Consider the following 15,955-nt stretch of genomic DNA (forward strand, 5'->3'; position numbering starts at 1 on the left):
CCACAGTTTCTAGGATATAAAGCACACTTTAAAAAAAACACTTGCTCCTGTTAGTTATCCACATACAGAGCTCAGCTTTTCAGTTTGTCCTCTATGTCCAAATAAAGTGCTTTGTCTATCAAAGCAATTTCAGCTGAAGTCTTAAGGATGGCTTTTCAGGTGCTGTGTTTAACAAAAAGACTGAGAGAAGAACTGACAGATTACAATCATACACTCATCATTCTTTCTCTACAGGCACTGAGCACCACACAGTGTGCAGTTACTGCAGGGAGGAGGGGTGGGCTTTGGTTCTGTGTCTGACACAACAGATGTCAACCTGTGCAATAAGGAGGCAGGTCTGACTTTCAGCTCCTCATCCTCAGGGATGACTCCTCAGAAGGCACTCAGTGTCAGTAGGCTCACAGCTGTACACTTATAAAATACCACTGCCTGCTTACCTGAGGCTATCAGTGCAGATATACAAAATAAATTCACACTTCCCAAGAGGCAAGGCAGAGAGCACTGTTTGGATATTCTGTCTATGCACATATCAAGGTTTCCATAATGTTGGTGTCCCATCACATGGCTTGGATGGAGAGAGAGAAATCTTCCTTAACTTAATTTGTCATTTTTTTCCAAAGTATCTGTCAGCCCAGTAAGGGTTGTTTGTTTATTACATACTGAGAAGAGAATCTCTATGTCAGTAGTTGTTCACTGTAACTGCAAGATTTGAGGAGCATCAAGATCTTTGTTGGTTTAATACCTAAATACAGATGTACTAATTTAGAAAACAGTTACTAAGCTGATATTAAATTAGAACTAGTCTCTACCCATACACTTTTCCTTAGTTCAGGAAGACTTTTTAACCACAACTTTCTTTTATTAGTATTATTTCCTCACTAGAGCCACCCATTGTTGCTAGCATTCAAGTGATGATGTGGGCAAAGAGCATGCAATACAAAGAGTACAGAATACAAACTCATAGCAGTGGATATGTGTGATTGTGTTCTGAGCTCTGGGTGAGGGTTAGGCAGGTCTGAACTGTTTGACATGCAAGTCTGGCAAATGAGTATAATAGGATTTTTGGTCTACACTGAGCAAAAATGTTATGCAGTATATTCAGATTGGGGCTTTACATTCTGCATGTTCACAAACAAAAGTAATTCCTAGTGCACATTAATAGGTTGATTTCAGGTAATTTTTATACTCCCCCTCCATGCAGAGCATTCCTGAGATGATGACTGTATTTGAGTGGGTGTTACAGATAGGGAATGCTTAATTAAATAAAATAAAACCACTTAAAAAAAAATCTGTGGTGCTGTAAAAACTCCACTGAGTTGCACAACAAACATATTCAGGTCTTGTCAGCAGTGTCAGAAACATGAAATCTTGTTCTGAAAAGTCACAGCTTCTCCAGTACTTGAGCAACAGGAAAGCATATGGCTGCCTGCAGCATGGAATCTAAGGCAGACAGCTGAGTAGAGCTGGAGGGTGACAGTGCCAGGCACTAGCTAAGTTGTTCTGCATTTGTTATAAAATAACTGTGTTGCTGTGCATGTTGGAATTTGTATTTACAAAGCCCCAGTACACTGATCTAGCATGTCTTTGGAATAGTTGTGATCTCTGGGTAGACTGCCCTGCATGTCTCTAACCAATACCTGTTTTCTGCAACCAGTGTCTGCTTCAAAAGCACCCAGCTGGACTTCTCCCTCTTCCAACTCTTCTGAGAGGCAAGCCCGTGCCTCAGAGAGCAGCTGGACAACCAACTCAGAGGACACCAGCAGCCCGAGCATTGCTCCCTCCTACACAGATCTGCAGTCACTGAATACCGAGGACTTCACCAGTGGTAGAACATCTGCAGCAGATTCAGCTGGTAAGAGGGAAGCCTTCAAGCTTCCATCTCAATCTTTTTGATGCTACTGAAACTCACTGTTCAGAATTAAGCCACAGGAAATGGATCCAAAGCAGAATAAACTCAAGGATTAGGCAGACTAACATTTTGTTCTATTCTAATTCCAAAAAAATCACACTTGGACTTTACACAGCACTGACATGTGCAGGCTCCCAAAGTTAGAGCCAAATGCAACTGTGTACCTGTTGATAGACTTGGAGCATTTCTGCTTTTCACATGCCACGTCAGCTTAAGCTGATCTAGGAACTAGTATGTTGTGGGAGAAGCTAGATGCCTTTCCTGAATTTCCATGCAGAAATTTTCTCAGCAGTGTATTCAGCTGAGGCAGGCCCAGTTCTGCTTGCTCCTCTCCGTTCCAGGGAGTGCCAAAACACAGATCCAGTTTGTTGGAGGCATTCTTTGCATAGTGGTTTGCACTGTAACTGAACAGTAAATGCAGAGAGAGTGTAAGACATGACATAAGATGGTTCAGGAGCAGATTTTAACCATTTAAGAATCTTGTATCTGACCTTGTAGGGCTCTATTCAGATGCAATCCTGATTATGGAAAAATGTGCTACATGGCATGGTAGCTCTTTGCTCTTCAGTTGTACTCTGGGTCATCTGAAGCAGGAGAAATAGAGCAGAGTAGCACCAGTCATGTCATGGAGAATGGGAACTGCTGAATGACAAAGCTTTCACAGTGCATAAAAAAGCTGACATGTCAGGACACAGAAAAAAATACACAGCTCCAGGAGGAAGCACCTGCACTATGTTGAAAGCTGTTCAACCCAAGCTGAGGAAGGTCAGTAGCTAAACAGTTTGGTGATGAAAATCAATTCCCTGGGTGTCATGATAGCTCAGACCTGGGAGATATTTAATGTGTTTTCTCTCAGGTGGTGAATGTAAAAATATGTGGGAAATAAGATCTGGTTTGTGAGAATGGGCTTCCCAAGCCTCGCTGAGGTCATATGTCCCTTCCATAAGAAACGTATGCATATATCACCTGCAAAGAGTATTATTTGGGGGTTCAGTGAAGCTGGGTTAGACTTCTAGGCAGATTTATAAACAGCATGGTAGGTGCTGGCTCAGCACTTTAGACAAAGGATTTGTGGAGAAGTAGTAGTTACTTTGGATAAGTAGAGCTGTTTCTTTTTTCAAATAATGAAGTTACCACAAATCTGTCTGACCATTTTTATTTCAGAATACTCTGCTTCCTTGTACCTCTGAGTTTGGAAACCACTTTTTGGTAGAAAGGTAGGATGGGCAAGTTGTAGTATGCGCTGGATATTGCTATTTTGTTGATTTGGTATAGGCTGCTGTCACTGGGGCTGTCTCTGTCTGAGCAAAGGGAATGAGGGATGCCCAGTCCATATATAACTTCACATTATATAGCAAGTCAAAGACAAAAGGGCTGCTGTATATGCCTGTTATTCACATGGGATTATATCCTACATATGGCCTAAAGTGAAGCTGATACTTCAGTAAAAGCTTTGTGTGCAACTTTCTTATCTCAGTCTGACATATTTATTAGTAAGACGAGTACAAAAACTCAGTCCAGTCACCTAAAAATTTTACAAGTAAAAAAGGAGGTAATACAAACAAAGCTGTGCTGTTAGTTAAAACATAAGATACACTAATCATAAACATAAGATACATAAAACACAAGATACACTTACACTTCCAGTACCTTAGTGATACTGGAACATGAAGTGTGAAATACACTAAGTCTTTCTGTCACCAGGTGTAGAGTTTGCAAAAGAGCAGGATGAACAAAGTGGATCTGTTTGTCCTGTTCCTGGGATGCCTCACAGTCCACTCCCTGAGATGGCTGCTGGCATCAGGAACGTTTGTGGAAGTGGGGAAGCTGAGGACCTGGTGGCCATGGAATTGTTGTACAGTTCTGGCTGCTCTTCTGTTGTACAGCCCACTGTCATCCCATCATAATAGTGCATAAGTGGACAAAAAATGTATGGTCATTTTCTTCTCTCCGTCCTCTCTGCCCCTCTCCAGAAATTCAGTTCTTTAAACCTGACTTGATTCAAGCATTTGATTTGCATTTCTCCCCTCAAAGGACTGGCTGCCTCAGTCTGTAGTAAAGTTGAATGCTCCACCAAGACAATAAAATGGCATGTATTTTGCCATGAAGGCAAAGAGAGGAATCCTCATGCTCTGTATGATGATGAAGTTACGTTGACTGCTAACCAGTATGTTGACTCCAAGGTCAAGCTTGCTGGAGGGAGAAAAAAAATCAGACTAATTTCACTGCTAAAAGCCCTATGAAAATAATAAATCAATGCTTTGATCTACTTAGTGATGGTAAAGAATCAGGTCTATGAAACCTGGGTCTGGGGTTAATACTGTTTCAAGTGAGAAAAACCTAGTGTTGAGAAAAGCATGAAAAATTCTACTCTGTGGTCAGATGCTAAGTAAAATAACTATTTTAGCCATGGTGAATTTTTATTGCCTGAACAGGATAAAAGGACACTCTATTCCATAATTTCACCACTTGTCTTGAATTAATCTTGCATGCAAAATGCTTAAACACCAGCTGCCTGGGGTAGTTCAGGGCACAGGGTTTTGTATGGGAGCAGATGAAAGCCTGAGGTAGGTCTGACTAGGCATACATAGAGACAAGTCCCAGCTATAAAAATGTGCATCTTGGTGTCCAGGGCTGGTGGGCTCTAAGCACGTAGAATTGGCTGGGAATTAACTTTCTCACAACTGACACAAAATTTGAGTGTAAAACTTACGGGGTTGAGCTTATATAATGCATGTGTTTATGCAAGATATGGCCTAGGAAGATATCTGAAGGAGGAAGATGAGAGAGACCTGAATGATGCAACCTGAAGTTTACCCTTGCTACAGGGGACAGCAGAAAACCTCCTGACTGATGGAGTTGGGATAAGCAGACTGATATCCTGTAAAGGCAGCAATGTTGTATGAGCAGAAGTGAAAAAGATTTGCTTTTCTATCAAAGCGCAGCTAAAAGATGCTGCACTTCATTGCCTATGCTTGTTTGAAATCTGGCACCAAGAAGCCTTTTATATTATCCTCATCTTTTCCAGCACAAGGGACTCTTTAGTCTGCAGCAGCTAGCCAAGAAATGTGAGTCAGGTGATAGCAGACTGTCCATTTACCAGGGGCATGTTTATGTGGTTATAACAGCAAGCACTTTACAACAGCTGGGGTTTCACAGTGTGTGTGAAGCTGTGTTTGGTACTGCTGAAGTGCCCTTGCCTCGGAGTTCTTACCATGCCTCGCCACGTCGCCCAGCTTGGATCAATGAGCACGAAAAGAAGTAGGAACTTTTGGCCTTTGTGCTGTGCTCTGCAAGTAACACAGGACATCTCTGTTACTGATACAATACAAGTGTTTGTTCCTTCTGTAGCAGATGCCTGTCTCAGCTTTCAAAAAAGGCCAAATATCTGCGAGACAGAGGAGCAACGGAGAGGCCTTCTTGTAACTGTGGTTATGATCTGTTCTGTGGTTGTGCCCAAATACCTCACAGTTTGATTTAGATTTCTGCATTTCACCATTTTTCTTTAAAATAATTTTATCTTTATAAATTAAAATTATATTGTATACAAAATATAGTTATATGTGGTCAGCATGCATATAATAAAGAAGATATTATATATATTTACATAGCTCATAAACTATATTCTATTATAAACTTCATAGACTATATAATAGAATCTCTCTGTATCACATAATAAAGCTGTGTATGTCTGTGTGTAGGCATAATTTTCCTCATAGCAATTTTAGGTGCATTGTTGGTAGTTGTGTTGTTTCTGTTGTGATTTGTATCTTAGCAAAGCTGCAGCTATGCCATGTTTGATGTTAATGGTTCAATTTGCTGACCAGTTGTTCTCTTTGGCACTTTCTTCTATCCCTGGGACTACTGGGATACTGAGGAAATTGCTGTGTTATTATTTTCTGAGAACATCTGCATGTTTGGAGATAGAAGGTTGCATGTGTGACCCCTAACTTCCAAAAATCCAGACAGTTCATAAATAGCACAAGGAATTAATTCTGAGAATGTTGTTATTTTCAACATTATTTAATGGGGCTCTGGTGCTTCTCTTCCAAAACTCGGAAATGGCAATTCTGACAAGCTCAGCTCCAGCTATCTTGACAGTAACAGAGGGCAAGTAATAACTTTTCAAACCTTTTCCTAATGCTTTTCTGCAGTGTTTCTGTTACACTTCTTCTGTAACTGTAGCCAGCTAGATACTGAATCCTGATATGATGACTTCAAGAATGGTGTTCAGTGAGTTTCAAACAAGCAGCTTTGAACAGATTATATAGCTGTGCAATGTGGTTGCACTAAATGCCATGAACAGGGTACAAGTTCTGAAATTATTCCATGTTAATTACCATGGCAAGAGGGAGAATAGTACATGCTGATGATTACCACCTTCCATACAGAACTGCATTTCAGTTGTGCTGTTTAAATATTAACCAGTTTGTGCTGTGTCCCAGTCCCAGACACATGAAAACTTGTGCATGAGAGCCTGCCAAAGCCAGCTGGAGAGGCTGCAGAGAGGAACAACCAACCCTTGCTTCAAGGAGGAGGGGACTTCAGAATACCATGAACAAATAGCACCTAAAATATACTCCTAAACAACTCCAAACTGTAAGGGCTAGATTCAGCACCAGAGGCAGGGTTCTTTATTTTCCATGTCAATACCAACCACCAATTCAGGAGTTTTATATCCTTCTTGTCATCCCAGATTTTTTTCATGCATTTTTAGCTTCTTGGAGAGTAATGAATTAGTGGGACAGCTCTGAGAAGCTAGGTCTAGATAATTCTTGGCAGTAGAAGTGCTGTGATCCCAAGATAGACCTGTGTACTGGAAATGAGCTCATCTTCAAGGCTTCCTGGCTGCAGTATCACAATGACCTTTGCACCAGAGTTCAGTCCTCATCCCTGTGTTGCAATGAGGAAGCCTGCAGCTTGGTTGTGCAAACTGGACCTAGGTGAAGTAGAAAAAGCTTTTGCCATATAGACTGACAACCTTGCTCTTTGATGAAGACTGCAGGTAAAAGTAGTGGGCCAGAGTCACTGTCTCAGTCCTGCCTTGTGGCAGGAAGCAGAGCTCAGAAAATCTGCCAGGAGGATAGGGGAACTATTAGAATGAGGAAAGAACAGGTACAACAATAAACAAATGTTTATTTCCATCTATTCAGTAGAGAGAAATAGAAAATAATCTTGGTGTGCAGTCATCTGGTTCATAGGCTTTAAGGCCAGAAAGGAGGACTGTGTTGTCATTATTATTGTCCAGTCTGGCCTCCTGCATATCTCAGGCCAAAGAACCTCACCTGGTCATTTCTGCACCAAACCCTTCAGTTTGAAATACACAGCACAGTTGCAGGCTGTGCAGGGAATACACTGGGAACAGCCCTGAGGAAAAAGGTGTGGGGCTATTGGTGGATGAAAAGGTCAACATGACCTGGCAATATGGAAGAAACTTTACTGTGAGGGTGGTGAGGCACTGGAAGAGATTGTCCAGAGAAGTTGTGGATGCCCCATCCCTGGAACTGTTCAGTGCCAGGCTGGATGGGGCTTGGAGCAAGCTGGTCTAGTGGAAGGTGTCCCTGCTTATGGCAGGGTGGTTGAAACAAGTTGATTTTTAAGGTTGCTTCCAACCTAAGCCATTCTATAACATTACCATATCCTGAGCAAATATTTGCATAATGTCTTTCTGATTAACATCAGCTGCAGCAAAGTTAGTCCCTGATCAGCCATTTCCATCCCTTCAAAACTTGATTTTTAAAAAGGACTGTCCTAGTGATAACATTTAAAAGCAAGCTGAGATGTCAATGAGCTCAGCTCTGCCAGCTCTTGTGGGCCTAAATGTGGTCTGCTAACTTCAAAAGGTCCAATACCTGCCTCCCTTACACCCCAGAAAATAACACTGATTATTTATCTTCTCTGTTACCTTGCCTCACAAAGAAGAGTGGTTGATGCTGCTGTAGGACTATCAGATTCTTGCTTTTTCTTCAGGAACAATAAGAAATATCAGGGTGTAGGAGGACAAAATTGAACATTGCTCTTATAGTAAGAAAGGAGTTAGAAGAAAGCTCAAAAGTGTCTGCTCCTACTAATGCCTACACGGCTGAGTCTTATGGTGTTTACCCCTGTGAATTAATTAGGCCTTCCCTGCTCCTCCACATTTTAAGAAAACCAAGTCTAAGACAAGGAGGAGGCAAAGTGAGAGAGGAGAAAGTGACAGCATTCCACTGAGTCTAATTTTCATTATTGCTTGGAAATGTTACAATTAAAAACTTTATAACTTTATGTGTGTATGTATTAGATATATATATATATATATGCATAGAATCAGTTCTGATCTTGTGCCATGTCATTGGCCCTGTGCTGCAAACAGCTAAATGAGCATCTCCTAGTTCAGGTGCTGAGTTTTCTTCTCATGACTACTCAGAAGTGGAACGTACAGTAACTGTGGATTTGTAGCAGAGTTATCTTTATTATAGAAGAGCTCAATGCTGAGCCTACATGGTATACTTGATGTAGTTCACTCTTTTCACACCTATTCATCAATGTTTTTACATAGATCAGCTGAAAGGACAGCAGAGAGAAGTCCAGGGCAAGTCACAGGACTGACCTTCTCATCTGCCTTTATATAGGCAATATCCCAAGAAAACAGATATGAGTAGGTGCTTTGTAGTTTGTCTCAGTGAGGCAGACTAGGTGGTATGAAGCCCTTTATTTCTGTTTGTAAGGCTGTGATTCCTCAGCCACAGTGTTTATGTTGGCCCCAGTTGGTCTCTAATGCAGAAAGCCACATGCTGATATGATAAGGCTGAGGAGTTCAGCAGGAGATTTTGCAGCTGGAAAGGACATTTCAGTGTAAAGCTTAATTGGAGATGGGATGCTTGAGTGCAGCAGCTATCTGTGATTGCTGTGTTCACAGAGGAACAGCTTGGTTTATTTGGACCAATTCTGCAGGATGCTAAGTGGCTTCCAAGCTTAAAGCTGCTGGGAGAGAAGAACACCAAGATATCTCCCCTATCTCTTTCTGAGTCGAAAACATCACTGGCAGTTTTCAGTGACATCGTCTCGCCTGTTGCATTCAGTTCCTGGCAGCATGCTGCTGTACTGCTGAGAGGAGGCAGGAATAGCACTGTAGCCATGGAGTAGCTCTGGAGAAGCACTGTCCCAGCTTCATGCTGCTGCCCTACAGCACTGGCTGCCCCCTAGGCAACACAGTTCTGCAGCTCCAGAACCGCAGCGGGATTCACCACAGGGAGGACTCATCCAGCTGAGAAGTGGCACCCTTGATTCTACGTGGCAGAGAAGCAAGCAAGGCTTCAGCAGTAGTACCAATTAACAAGAGTTGTAAATCATTGCATGTGCTCTTGATTAGAGATCCCAGTTCTGTGTGGAATTTCCTGTCTGATTATGAAGGGGCTGAATGGAGCTGGCAGAGTAAAACAGCCAGTGAAAAAGCTGGCAGCAGAAGACAGCAAGTAAGAATGAGAAATTTCACAATACCCAAATGCATGGATTTGCTTGTTTGTCTCTTGCTGTGATATCATCCAAAACCTAAGAAAGGTGGACTAAACATCACAGGAATTGGAAAAGTGATGATGAACACCTATAGGGGATCAGTTATAGAGTCATCTCCTCAAAGAACAGTGTGGGATAAAATGGGAAGCAGATTTGTCAAAAACATGAATAGTGAACAGAATAATTTAAGCAAAACCTTCAGCTTTATGTTCACAATTTATTTTCTTGTGCCCACTTAGAAACTTGTGTTAAATGTCCATTTTTATCAGGACTTCTGCCTCCCTTTTTCTTTTATTCAGCCCCAGTGTTAGGGACAAAATGTAACACTTTCTGTTATTTGAAAGCAGAAATGAGCAGAGTTGGATGACAGTACCCTAGGGAAACTGCTGATTTATGTCTTTACTTCAATATCTCTGTTTTTCACCTCATCTAGCCTTGATCAAACCATATAATACTGGAGCACAGATATGACATGAATCTTAATAACCATGTTCATCTGTTATTAGAAGCAATTTGGTCTTAATTGTCCTCATGTTTGACATGAGACCAAAATCCTCTGCCTCTATAAACTGGTATTTGCATTGTGACTGTGCGTGTTACATGAGAGGAAGAGGAGACTTCATGCTATTTCTTCATTCTGATCTTGCCTAGCAAGAATGAGAATTGTGATTCTGGGTTTTGTCACATGGATGCCAGTCCAATTTACTTATCAGTACCCTTGTGGTACTGCAGTATATTTCATGGATATATGAAACTGATTTGAACTCATCACTTAGGACTCCGTTTTTCAAAACTATTAAGAGTGCTCAATACTTTTTGTGAAGAAGTCCAGATCTGGGTTTTGCACCTAAAATTGTTTCCAAGATTCTCATGTCCCAGCTATTCTTGTTACAGTTGAACAAAATTTTCAGTGTGCTCCTCTCCAAATCTAGCCATTTAATTTAGTGTCTAAAAGGAGATTAGAGATCCTGCCAACATATGTCCTGTAGCTCTGTGTTCTCAAGCTCATTACAGGCTTTGTAGAAATTATTTCATTTAGGTGGAGACTTTAGTCAACAGTTTATTGAAGCTGCTGTATTTTCACATGTAGACATTTCAGAGAGCCTTAAACATGATTCACTTGAGATCATAGGAATGGAATCTATTTCCCAGGACCCTGATGTAAATGTATTCATGACCATTTCCTATCCATGTGTTCCTGTGCCAATATTGTCTTTCAAATAGCTTTTTGCCCTCTCCAGTGTAAGCAGTTTAATATATTTATACAGGGTAATTATGTCTCTCTGTGTTCATTTGCTAAACTGAATGAGGCAAGCTCTTTAGTATTCTGGTTCTCCATCCTCATCCTAGAGAGCTTTTCTCAGCTCACGTTGCTGTTTGAATTAATCTTTCGGGTATGTGGTGATCAAAACCATGCAAGACTGAGGTGTCACCACAGCCTGATATCAAGATACTTGTTCTCCCATCTTCAGGAATTGTCTCCTTGATACATCCTGGGATGTTATTTCCTTTTGTGCCAGTGCATCAGGCAAGTCCCCTTGCAGTATATTCAAACAGATAGTCTATATGTGCTTGCTACGTCCTGCCTCTGCTACACATGCACTTGTATGCCTGGTGGTGGGCATGAGTCTTCAGAAGGGGCTGGGGTGGAAAGGGAGCACATGCCACACAGAAGGAACAGAGAGGCACATGGTGCTCCTGGCAGAGCACACAAGTGGAGGGTGTTAGTGCATTTGTCACACCAGCACAGCACCAGCGTCATCTCTCCCTGTGCCTCGGGGCTGCACAGCGCTTCCCCCAGCACGGGCAGCTGGCTCCAGAGTGGGACACGATCCACTGCACTGCCTCTGCAGCAGGCCCTTCACCAGCCAGCCAGCATTAGGATCTGGGTGGGAAAGTTTACATAAAAGGAGTAAGGGGGGCTTTTCTGGTGGCTTTGCTTTCATGAACCCACCACTCCTCCTCCCCCAGACTGATCTGTTTGTTCAGGCTTGGTTGCCTCCAGCAACACATTATTAGTGCGAACTATGGTGTATCCTGGGAGACCTGCAGGATTCCCCACAAATCTTTTGAGTTTTTCGTCTCCAAGGAGGAAGAGACACAAAGGCATTTCACTCTGTTGATGCAGTTGCATGTGCATTGTTCCCCTTCTTTGAGTGTTGGTGTGTCTCTTCAGCAAATGCTGTAATTGGCCTGCTGCACAGTCTTCATCTTGCATCTTCGTCTCAGTGAGTAGATTATGCTTTTCTTGGTAAAGCCACCAAACTGCACTGCTTTGAAGGCTGTATTTGAAAACATGCTTAGCTGAAGAGCAGAGCTGTGTGCTTATTGTTGCACACACGGATCTGTCCTTGCTGATGGTAGACCTCAGGCTTTCACGGTAAATCTGGCCTTAAGATAAATACAGATTGTATTATGCATGAGCAGTTTTCCTTGATTTATCATGGCTGCAAAGGCAGTGAAGACACAGTGGCAATGGATTAACAACATGGGCATGTTCTCGGGCACTGCTAAGACCATATATCTCTGATAAAATCAATGCCACTGCAAATTCTTTAGATATAACAAGTAACGAGAGCATCCCCACAATGTGATCAAACTCTGCAGGTATGCTTTTGATCTCTGCTTGGTTTGAAATTACAGGACTCAGCTTCAGCTCCTTTGGCTGTTCTGTGTCCCAGGCTTGCAGGAACCAGTCTGTGTGTCACAGCACAATTCAAACATCATGAAGAGCTCTTGATTTCCTGATTAGTCACGTATGTGTCCAGAGATGGACAGCATCAGATGAACTGATCTCCCATAAAGGTCAAGGCAGCTTAGCTAACAGAGGTCAGTGCTCCAGTAGAAAAGGCATCAACAACAGATGGCATCCCAGTAAAAGAGCAGTCAGAGGCAATGGACATGAGGGTTCTCATAAGGGTGATGCTGCCAGTAATGGGAGGTTATTAGAGGGCAAAGGAGTTAGGGAAATGCAGAGAAGGTGTTTTGAATGCAATCTACTTTCATCAGGTGATTCAGCTGCCAAGAGACTCAGATGTTAAAAAGTGGTGACTGGGGCTTCAGCCCTGTCCTCTGTCCTCCTGCCAAGCTGATCCAGGTCTGCCAGAGGGTGGGGGACTGCTGGGGCAAAAGGGTGAGCTGTGCTCTGCTGAGATTTACAGTCCAGCTGCATCCACAGAACAAAACCAGTTTGTCTCACGCTTCTGAACAACCTAAACCTGAACTAATGGAGCAAACTGGTGTGAAAGGAGAAGGGTTTTGCCAGACCCAGTAGCCCCTTGTCTACTGGGTAAAAGGAGAAGCAGGTCAGCAGATATCAACTCATCCTTCATCATATGGCAGGGAGAAGAGTCACTCTTCAATGCACAAAAGCATTTGAGAATAACCTGATAATTCCTGGATCATTCTCAAGTCAAACAGCATGGGACCAGGACCCAGGAGGCTTTTCCTGCTAGACCTGGAAACCTAGCTCATGTGCCTCTTGATATCTTTCTCCAGGGAAGAAGTAAGGGGGAAGAAAGTACAAGGATGGATGACTAAGCTATACTTTTTCTGCATTTCAGTTATTTCTTAGTGAACAGCTTTAATCCCCCTGCTTCAGCCCATCTCCTGCTTTACAGAAAAGTTTCAAGGTGGCTCTTAAGCCATTGTTCTAATAAATGCTCTTTAACCCACATGGTTCCTTTTCCCTGTCTTCACCATGGGATTTTCTCTCTTCCTGCCCAATTTTTCTCTTCTGGGTGCTGCTCTACTTCTATTTCTTTCCAATTCAAAATAACTTAAATGCTTAAAAGCTTTGATGCCGGTGGCATCACCTTGTTTCTAGTGGGTGACCTGCTTCATCCTGCATTCCCTTCTGGCAGAGAAGGGAAAATTAGTAAAGGGACTGTCATTCTCCTTTACTTGGCAGAAGGCCCTTCTGCATGCAGAAGAATTTCTTCATAATCTAGTTCCGAACTTAAATTTCTCTTTGTTGATTGGATAATTGAAGTAGCACTGTTGCAAAGTAGTGAAAATACATGAGAAAATACATACCAATTCTAGCAGTCGCTGATGCTTTACTGGAGTGCCCTGCAGTGTCATTTAAATTCCATCAGTGAGGATAATTTCTGCACCTTACAGGAATCTGAAGCTGGTGTATTTCCCCAGACATTTTCTATTTTGTATGGTGCTGTCGAATTTCTTATACCTGGATTTCTAACATCACATTAAAAAAAAAGTATGTTATCTCTAAAACTCAATTTTATGGATGAAAATTTTGTGTATATTTTCATTTTTCTAACTTCATTCATTAAATCATTCTCCCACCTCTCAAAAAAAAAAAGCTATGAGTAGTGTTTGAGTATAGAAGTCTTTGCTTAAATTAGCATAAATTGGGAAAATGCTACTCAAGTTGATGAACCAGTTTTGGAGGCAAGTGGTCTCTATGCTTAACATCATAACCACACAGAGTCCCCATGCAGTAGTCTAGAGAGACATGTAATACAGCCAAGTTGCTAGAGCCACACCAAGCCTGTCATCTGCCTGGAATGAAAGTGTAAAATATGTTCTTGTGCTGTTTTTAATCTAATTGCCTAGTAATCATCAGGAGGTAAATATTCCTCACTATCTTTCCTGAAAAGTTTAAGAACTTAACACTCCCTATATATTTCATTAGTTTTTTTGTTTCAAAAGCCTTCAATCCCAGTTCGCTTTGGCAAATGCAGTACTTTGTATTTTTTCCATGTAAGCGGAGCTGGCTTTGCAATGTGTTTAATAAAGTCAGTTTCCACATTGACTATGTGCAACCAAAAGGGAAGATGTTTAAAAAGAGGAAAACACTGTGGTGAATATACAGTAATGGTCTCCAAATTGTATGCTGCATCTGCCAGTACAGTTTACTTTAAAGTAATTTTCAAGTCAACTCTTGTAAAAAACAGTGAACAAATGGTAAAAATGGTGAAAATACAACTTCTGTTAAAAAATAGCTGCTAGACTCACTAAGGCCATGAACTATGGCCATGGCATGTTTTTTTGATATCTCTGTCTTCTGTGATGAATGGCAGGACTGTTGAGCACTATAAGCATAAAGTAATTTTTAATTCCAGTGATGAGGTAAGATGGTGGGAAGAGTGAAGATCCTCCAACATAATTTTTTACTCTGTGTTTTCTCCCACAGAAATTGGAATACAAAGGCTGCCTTTATCAACTGCATGGGGTTTTTATTTCCCCTCAGCTTCTCATACTTTATAATTTGGCTATAAATTTTAAAGAATGGAGCAGAGATTAGAAATTAGCACCCTTTGTGTCCTTTTGAAGGCATATCAACCCCTCCTCCTTAGACACTGCAAAATTCCTTGCTAATAAGGCTGACTGAACAAGTCTTCATTAAACTGCATGTTGCTGGCCTGGAGAATTTGTCTCCATCAGCCTTTCAGACCATGACCTGGACAAATCAACCGTGATGCCTCAGATGTGAAAAGCCTTTGTTTGGCTTCTCACGTTCTGAACACAATTAGTAGCTCTGCAACTCATCCCCTTGGCCAAGGTAGAGTCACGCTGTCCCTTCCTGTAACTACTGGTCTTGAGGAAAGTCTCTCTGTGCATTCCTCCAGTGATTCAGTAGAATGTCATTTTAACCATGTAACTCCCAGTCCCATGGAAATGAGTGGCAGGTGAGAATAAAACTGGTTACACCCAGTTAGCATAGTCATTCTGTACTGTCTGTGCTGGCAGTGTAATAGGAAATGTAATTTGATAAAATTTCCACTAAACTGAGGTAAAGAAACTGGCTTATGCAATATGTCTGTCATTAAGGTGACTGAGGCTTCTCTAACTTCCAGACACTGTGGTCCAGATGTTTACCACCTCTTCTTTCAACCAGGAGTTAGTTACAATAGATGTGACTTTTGTGTAACATGGCAGAATACACAAGTCTTTTATTAAAAATCATCTTCCACTTGAAGATAAAGTTATTATAAATTATACAAATAAAGGAGGCAGCTTTTTGTAATAGTCATTAAAGGCTTAGGAGCTGTTTCACAAATATGTAGCTCCTTGAGCATGTCAGAGTTTGCTTTGCTCCAGAAGAATGAAGGGCTGGAGTTTTATTTCCTCCTCATAAATCATGCATTTACTCTTGGATTGTGCATTTACTTTGGCACTGGTTTTGCTGCTTCTTCAGATTATGTTCTGTTCCCTCCAGTGTTACTGCACTGGAGAAGTGGTACACCTTCTACTCATTATGGCCAGGAGTTAAGATTTCAGATTTTTTTTTGCCTCAGGCACTGGTTGAAGCCTTTCTCTGTTATGTGCCTGCAAGTCACAAGGCAGCAGAAGCATGCAGCAGGTGAGCCAGGGTACTCTCTCTTTCTGTCTATGTATATAATTATCTGTATTTCTGTATATGGGGAGGGGGTGTGCATGGATACATACTCTCATTTGTAAATTCTTGAAAGACTTCAACCGAAAATCTCAGTTGTGTTTTTGTTGGAAGGGATGGTTGAACATCATACCAACCCAACCAAGTGGCTCTTCAATCAGACAGGTCTTAACAGTGCCTCGTGTTCCCCC

General features: G+C 41.7%; 1 protein-coding gene across 1 annotated transcript in view; it reads left to right on the forward strand.

The window, feature by feature from the left end:
- Window positions 1-15,955, forward strand: part of STON2 (stonin 2) — a 67,680-nt gene that overhangs the window by 20,207 nt on the left and 31,518 nt on the right. The window contains exon 4 of the mRNA XM_071426685.1: window positions 1,655-1,852. Within this exon, the coding sequence (XP_071282786.1) occupies window positions 1,655-1,852 (198 nt within the window). The remainder of the gene's footprint in view (window positions 1-1,654; window positions 1,853-15,955) is intronic.

The sequence above is a fragment of the Agelaius tricolor genome, unplaced genomic scaffold (genome assembly GCF_023055355.1).
Source record: "Agelaius tricolor isolate 1412-34295 unplaced genomic scaffold, bAgeTri1.0.p SCAF_5, whole genome shotgun sequence".
Classification (NCBI taxonomy): domain Eukaryota; kingdom Metazoa; phylum Chordata; class Aves; order Passeriformes; family Icteridae; genus Agelaius; species Agelaius tricolor.